Source organism: Fonticula alba (genome assembly GCF_000388065.1).
Source record: "Fonticula alba strain ATCC 38817 unplaced genomic scaffold supercont2.6, whole genome shotgun sequence".
NCBI classification, from domain to species: domain Eukaryota; order Rotosphaerida; family Fonticulaceae; genus Fonticula; species Fonticula alba.
In genome coordinates, this window is record NW_009242976.1 from 2,210,066 (window position 1) to 2,217,468 (window position 7,403).

General features: G+C 67.5%; 3 protein-coding genes across 3 annotated transcripts in view; all 3 read right to left on the minus strand.

The window, feature by feature from the left end:
• Window positions 1-1,711, minus strand: part of H696_04132 (hypothetical protein) — a gene marked incomplete at both ends in the record, with an annotated part of 7,781 nt that extends 6,070 nt beyond the window's left edge. The window contains one exon of the mRNA XM_009498016.1: window positions 1,269-1,711. Coding sequence (XP_009496291.1) covers window positions 1,269-1,711 — 443 coding nt within the window. The remainder of the gene's footprint in view (window positions 1-1,268) is intronic.
• A 169-nt stretch (window positions 1,712-1,880) lies between these two features.
• On the minus strand, window positions 1,881-3,728 carry H696_04133 (hypothetical protein; the record flags this gene model as incomplete). The annotated part of the gene is made up of 4 exons (XM_009498017.1): window positions 3,412-3,728; window positions 2,850-3,200; window positions 2,057-2,678; window positions 1,881-1,892 (listed from the first exon to the last, which is right to left on the minus strand). Exons 1-4 carry the CDS (start codon window positions 3,552-3,554, stop codon window positions 1,881-1,883), a joined length of 1,128 nt encoding a protein of 375 aa, XP_009496292.1. The 5' UTR covers window positions 3,555-3,728.
• A 1,339-nt stretch (window positions 3,729-5,067) lies between these two features.
• Window positions 5,068-7,267, minus strand: H696_04134 (hypothetical protein). Its single transcript, XM_009498018.1, has 3 exons — window positions 6,681-7,267; window positions 6,369-6,459; window positions 5,068-6,178 (listed from the first exon to the last, which is right to left on the minus strand). The coding sequence occupies exons 1-3, from the start codon at window positions 7,220-7,222 to the stop codon at window positions 5,126-5,128; spliced, it is 1,686 nt and encodes a 561-aa protein (XP_009496293.1). The 5' UTR covers window positions 7,223-7,267; the 3' UTR covers window positions 5,068-5,125.
• Window positions 7,268-7,403: the final 136 nt, after the last annotated feature.

Genomic DNA, 7,403 nt, shown 5'->3' on the forward strand with positions numbered 1-7,403 from the left:
CCCTTCTTGGTGGGCGCGCGCCCCTGCCGCGCCGGTCGGCGGGGGGGCGGAGAGTGCCCCCCCTTCCCCTGACTTTCGGCTGTGAAGGGAGTGCGCGTTCACCTGAGACCGCCACAGCGGGAGGGGGGGAATACGGGCATCCCCAGCCGAGGTGGGCACTCCCAACCGCTGGAAGGTGTTGGAAGGACGCTGCCCCACAAAAGCAGGACGAGCGCGACATACCTCCGCCGGCGTCTGCCCCTCCCCCCCCCCCCCCCCCTTCAGGTCAACCACTGGGCGGTTTTTCGGGATCCGGGGCCGCGCTCGCCGAGAGGGCAGGCCTTTTTTCAAAATAAAAGGAATAACCGCTCCCTCGCCGGGGGGGGGGGGGGGAGGGGCGATCCTCCGCATGCCCTTCCGGGGCAGGCTTGTCTTTGCCGCCCCGCCGCCCCGCCGCCCCGCCGCCCCGGGCGCACACGGACGGGAGCGAATGCGCAACACAGGGACTCCGGACGTGACGAATCACAGAATTAGGGGGCCCCGGGCCTGGTGCCGGGGCCCGGCCGCCAGTGAGCAGAGCATGCTGGACAAAAATCCGCCAACACCGGCCGGCCTCTAGCCTGCAACGGCTAACCGAAAAAAGGGCAGCCGGGAAGCGCGGCAAGGAGTCCGCTGGTCTTCCTGCACAACAACAAGGCACCCCCCTCATGCTGCCCCCAGCCCGAGCCAACGGCGGGGGCTTTTCCGGGCGTGTGGCCCGCCGGTCAGGCTCCCAGCCCCCAGCCTCCCCCCTCGCGCACCCGGACCCCGAATGCTGGCCCCTGTCGAAGACCGGGCCGATGGAGAGTCCCCCCATCCCGCGGGAGAAATGGGTTGAACATGTCAGCCTCCTTTACGGGGACGGCCGGTCCTCCTCGCCCCTGGCACCGGCGAGAGAAAGCCGGCAAAGGAGAGAGAGTTCTCTGTTCCGGGCGCGCGGGCTGATGGCGGCGGGAGACACCCCCCCCCCCGGACAACTCTCGCCTGGGACCATGTCAAGGATACACCAAACCGAAGGGGGCAGGACAAGGGAGGTCTCACCGGCCCGCCCCAGGATATCTCTGCGCGCAGAGCGCACCCCCCCCCCCCCCCCCCCCCCCCCCCCCACCAGAGACACCGCGGCCCACGGACAACGGAAAGGAGCAGGACGCCAGTGCGTCGGCCCCCCGCAGCCCGTCCCCCCGGGGGAGGACACCTTGAAGGTATGCCACGTGAGTGAGCGGTGGTGCAGGGGATTTAGTATTGTGGACCTATATTGTGCATGTGATGGGCTGCTGATGAGAATCAGATCATCGCGAAAATGAAGGACAACACCATGGCCAAAATATAGTGCTTGGCGAAGATTGGCGGCGCCCCGGAAGGGATCGGGAAGGGCGTCGGAGACGGGGCAGGCGTGGAGGTGGGCGTGGGCGTGGGCGTGGGCGTGGGCGTTGGAGTGGGAGTGGGAGTGGGAGTGGGCGTTGGGGTGGGAGTGGGGGTGGGAGTGGGAGTGGGAGTGGGAGTGGGAGTGGGCGTCGGAGTGGGCGTCGGAGTGGGCGTAGGCGTGGGCGTCGGAGTGGGCGTAGGCGTGGGCGTGGGCGTGGGCGTCGGTGTCGGTGTCGGTGTCGGTGTCGGTGTCGGAGTTGGAGTTGGAGTGGGTGTGGGTGTCGGCGTCGGTGTGGGAGTAGGCCACACCGGCACAAGCATGGAACATTGGTTGTAGCTGTTGTACAAGCTGAGGCACTTGGTCAGAACGCAGCTCCCCGAGTAATAGAACCGCCCCGCGGAAATTCGCTGATTGCAGTTGGTCATGGCGCAGGTGTCGAGTTGCTTTTTTTTTTCGATCGCCAGGCGCACGGAGAAGGACCGAGACAGGAACGGTGTTAGACGACATGCTGAGGTGGCCTTCCCCACGAGAGAAGGGGAGAGAGAGAGAGCGAGAGAGAGAGAGAGAGAGAGAGAGAGAGAGAGCCCGGGAGGAGGGGCGGCGACACGAGTGTGCCAGCGCGTTGGCAGCACCAGGAAAAGCGAAGGGACACTTGTGGGGGAAGCCGCGCACCTCCAGCTGCTTCCAGCAGGGATTCTCCTTGCACTGGCCAGTGGCCAGGGCGGTGACCGTGGCCGTGGTCCCGGTCAGCCGGCCGCCCCCGACGTCAAGTCGATCCAACAAGCGGAAAAGCACCCGCCTACCGGGGCCAGGTGCGGCCAGAATCCCGGCCCGTTGGCCGGCGGCCTCGTCCTCCTGCGCCTCCTCACAGGCGCAGAGATCCTTCTCCGAGCATGCCAGACCCCCGACCAGCGGGCCGCCGATGGTCGTGGCCGAGGGGCATGTCGTCGGCGCAGGCACACACTTGCCGGTGGAGGCATTGCAAGACAGGGACTTGCAGGCCCGGTTGAAGGTGCACTCCTCGCCATTGTTCAGCTCGCCCTCCTTCAGGCAGACGCCGGCGCCCTCGGAGGAGTTGTACCGCCCGCAGAAGAGGCCCACCCCGCAGGGAGCAGCCCCGGGGCCCATGGATGCCAGAGTGCAAGGCTGGCCGGCGCCCTGCGCCTCGGCGCACACATTGTCGGGAGTCTCGCAGAACCACTGGAAGCCGCCACCACAGGCTTGGGGGCCGTTGCATTCGGTGTTCGAGGACACGTCCTCGCACACGCCTCCGGTACATTGCTCTGACTGGCATCTTTGTGTTTGTGAACCGGGGGGCGGAGCAGGGAGGGAGGGGGGGGCGAGAGGGAGTAACTTGGTTAGTGGGGGGGGGGGGAGAAGGTCCGAGACTCCCTGTCGGGAGGCTGCCGCATTGTGGGAGGGACGAAAAGGCCGGGGGGTGGGGGTCGCCCATCTGCAAACGCACTGGCTGCCGGCCGTGCAGACGTCGCCCTTGTAGCCGCCCACGCAGACGGACGTGAAGCGATCGCACACGAGAGGCAATGCACAGGCCGGGAGGGCCCCGGGGCTGATGTCCGAAGAGGAGCAGGCCTCGCCTGGAGTCGAGGGCCCAGATCGGTCGAGGTCAGCGGCGGCATGCGCATGGGGGACAGAGATATTGGCATGTGTGGCCGCACCGAGGTTGGCATTTGGGACGCAGGTTTTTGTGTCGAGGCCCGGATCGCCGCGGCAGGACGCGGTCCGGACACACTGTCCCGAGGTCAGGCAAGTGGCGCCGGCAGGGAGACGCTGCTCGCAGGTCCCGGCATTGCAGTATCTGTCCGAGTGTGGGTGTGGGTGTGGGTGTGGATGTGGGTGTGGGTGTGCGCGCGAGAGCGTGCGTGCGAGAGCGTGGGTGAGGGTGCGTGTCCAAACGACAGCCCGCGGCAGGGGAGATCGGGTTGAACAGGGGAAACAGGCGAGAAGATGGTCAGACGCGAGCCCATCTGGCCACGGCGTGGTGCTCTGCGCAAAGGTGGGCGACGCACAGCGACGGGGTGCAGGAATGGGTGCTGTCGCAGATTTGGCCCTCATACGAGACGAGGCTGTACTTTCCACAGAGAGCCGGGTCGGCCCGCGCGGCGTGGAACGCCAGCAGCAGGACCCCGAGCACCAGAGTACGAAGCTTCATACTCCTGTGTGGGCTTGTGCGGGGGCCGGGGCGGGTACCGCGCGGGATCGGCGAGAGAGCAGCCGGAAGGCGAGGAGGCAAGTCGGACTGGCGGGCAAGGGGCGCGGGGTGGGGGGTCCTCCGGGGGAGAGGCAAACGGGTGCCAGGGGGAAATTGGTGGAAACGCCTGGGCAGAGGGATTGGGATTGTGGGTGAGGTAACATCGTGGACACGCGCGCCCTCTCCGGGTGCAGGCCCTTTAATGTACCACCCGAGCCAACCGGTTAACACCTGCCGATCCCAGCATGGGAAGGGGGCACAGACTCCAGCGGTCCCGGGGTAGGGACAACCCAGCCTCCGCGCCCCCCCTCTCCCCCCTCCTCGACTGGCTGGTCGGCCTCTTCCGTGGTGGCAGGTTGTCGCGTGGACCCGACACCGGCCCCCCCGCGAGTGGGCCCGGGGCCGAAGGCGGGCGCAGGGAGGCGATGGGGGGGGGGCGCGGGGGCGGGGGGACGGAAGGGGGAGGGGGGAAGGGGAAGGGGCATGGATCGGAATAGTCCACAACTTTACGCGGCCCCAGGCACTGAGCTCATCCGCCCCATGTTCAGATTCAAAGAGTCTGAACCCCAGACTCGGGCCCCGGGGGGGGGGGGGGGGGCTCAGACAGAGGGAGGGGGCCGTGGGCCCGGCGCATGACTTCCACTGGAATTCGATCACCGGCTTGAGGCCCTTCCGGGCGCGCGGTGGCAGGCGAGAAGCGGCAAGCGTCCGGGCCCGGCCCTCTCTTCCAGCCATATGATATCACCACCGCCCGATGTCATCCATGTGTGCGGGGGAGGGGAGGAAGGGGGGGGAGAGAGACAGAGAGACCAGGACAGGGGTACCCACGTGGCAGTGCATATTCTGCTTTCTGCACCGGCATGCCGGTCGGTGCTCTGATGGGGGGGGGGGGGGGGGTAGGAGGGAGGGAGAAAGGCCACCCCGCCCATCAACACGGTGAGAGAGGGGACATGCGGATCTGTACATGTACCAACATGGTGTGATCTATTAATTACAGGAAGGGGGTGATTTGGTGAAAGAACGAGGGAGGGCAGGGGGGGGGGGGGGGGGGGAGGCCAATGAAAACCAGACGACAAGAGGGGACGGGCGGAACGACCAGGAACGGGGTGATGGGCCACGGCCGTCAATGTTTGTACATCCCCACCCTCGGCCCCCTGGCGGCCTGGTGCCAGCCTTTTCTCTTGGGCGCGCGCGCGTGTGTGTGTGTGTGTGTGTGTGTGTGTGTGTGTGTGTGTGTGTGTGTAGGTGTGCGCGCGCGTGTGCATGAGGGGAACGGGGTGGGGGAGGGACAGGCGCGGATGCGATCGCACATGCGGCATACGGCCCCGCCCCCTGCCACTGGTGCCTTCCCCTCGCTCGCAGCCTGGGGCCTGAACCACAGGAGGGGGGCGACATGCCAATGCACCGGGGGGCGAGCGGCAGCCCCGGCCAGACGCCAGACACACGCACGCACGGCACACACACACACGCACGCACGCACGCACGCACGCACGCACGGCACACGCACGGCACACGCGCGACATGGCGCCGCATCAGACAGCCGGGCCGCCGGAGTTCGGGCTCCCGCCACCCGCGGTAAAGGTGAACACCGGGTGCCGGACCGGGGCCACCTCCACGTCGCCGATGCCAAGCACATCGGAGGCGGTCATGTCCGGGGTCATGGCAAAGAGATCATCCTCCTCGAGGTGGTCCCCATCCAATGACCCGGCACCATACGGCAGGGCGGCCCCTTGCTTGGCTGGCCCTTGGTCCAGGGGGGCGGAGGCGACATGAGCGCCGGGCACCGGGCCCAGCGGGTCGTCAACCATCTCCAGGTCCCCGGTGGGCTGGTGCGTCTCGCCGAAGCTGGTGAACTCGATGCCAAAGCGGTTCCCATCGTCCGCCGGGTTGAAGGACACCCCGGAGGCATCCATCCCGCCGCGGCCGGCCCCACGGCCGGAGCCAGCTCCGGCACTGGGTTGACGATTGCACAGCATGTCCCCGATGTCCGAAAGGACATCATCGCAGGAGAAGGCATGGAGCAGGGCCCGGGCGTACCCCCGGAGGAGGGTTGTTTGGATGCTGTCCACCGGCGCGGCGCGGCTGCGAAGCTCCGGGCCACCGGTGGAGCGGACGAACATCTCGTCGCCGCCGCCGCCGCCGGTGGTGGTGGTGGCCGCATCCAGGCGGTCATCAGCCCGGTCCTCCGAGCGCGAGGACAGGTGCAAATAATCGCTGTAGGAAAAGTACATCATGTGGAGGATCGCCGCGCCGGCCATCTCGATGGCGATCATGAAGGAGTTGATGGTGTGCCCGCTGACCGCCATGCCGCTGTCGGCCGGCAGGACCCACTCGATGAACTGGAACAGCAGGCGCTGGTAGAAGGACAAGAAAATGACGGCCTTGATGCAGAGGAACTTCGGCAGCGGGCGGAAGGGCAGCAGGTCCGGCCCGAAGACATTGTAGAAGCGCAGCAGACCAAGCAGCGACAGGGTCACCGAGACCATGCGAATGATATTCAGCACGGTGTAGACGGTGTGCGCATCGAAGGTGCCTGGGTACTTGGACAGCCAGTAGATGTCGAAGGAGATCTGGATGACGGCAATCTGCGGGCAGGGGGAGGGAGGGGGGAACGTCACGAAGAACGGCGCGCGGCCCGTGTGCGGCGGTCAAGAGTGGAGCAGCAGTGGTCAGGGGGGGGGGGGGTGAGTGAGTGATGGGGCAAGTATGCACGTGCGAGCAGCAGGGGGATATAAGGGGGCTGAGAGAGAGAGACACCAAGCAAGAGGGACGCACCAACGGCATGATGACCACATACTGCAGGATCAGATGCTTGAGGAAGCGGAAGAAGACGCGCACGTCGTAGCTAACCGACGGGAACATGCGCCTGGAGGGGGGAGAGAGGGGGGAGGGAGAGAGAGAGAGTGTGTCAGAGGGGGAGGGCGAGGACGGTTGGCCAGAAGTCGGACGCCAATGGCGGGCGCGCGATGAAGGAGGAGATGCACGAGGCGGTGGCGGCGGCGACGGCAGCGGCGACGGCAGCGGCGACGGCAGCGGCGAACGTGCGATGGAGGCATTCAGGAACATGGGGAGGGCGGCCCGACGCACGCGAAGACAGCCACGCGCGGCAGACACAGCGGCTCGGGCTTCACCTGCGACGGATGCTGGCGGTAGCTGGAGGATGAGGCGTCGCCCGCCTCGTTGGACGTGTCGCCGGCCGAGGGGAACCCCTCCGGCAGATCGAGGTCCAGGGCGTCCGGGTCGTCGGATGGGGAGGCCTGACGCCGGCGCTCCAGGCGCCGCGTGACCATGCCCTCCCCACCGAGGTAGCCCACCAGCAGGTAGAAGAAGCACAGTACCACAAAGCCCTCATAGAAGGAGGTGACCAGCTCGAAGTAGCGCGACACCATCGGATCGATGACGCCCACCCAGCCGGTGACCGCGAAGACCGGCACCATGAAGAGGATGCGGATGACATGCCGCTGAAGGCGCCGGACGTGGTAGTTCTTGATGTGCTCCCAGATGCTGAAGAATGTCAGGCCAATGGCGAAGCACACAAAGGGGAAGGCCACCCAGAAGAGGATCTTGACCACCTGGGCCGACTCCCCGGGGGGGGCCGACGACGACGACGCGGCCAGGAGGAAATCCATGGCGGGCGGACGGGCGGCTGAGCAGGCGAGCGCACAGGCGGGGGGGGGGGGGGGGGGGGGGGGGGGGGGGGGGAGGGGGGGGGGGGGGGGGGGGGGGGGGGGGGGGGGGGGGGGGGGGGGGGGGGGGGGGGGAGGGGGGGGGGGGGGGAGTGCCCGCCTGGCGCGCATCGACAACAGCTAC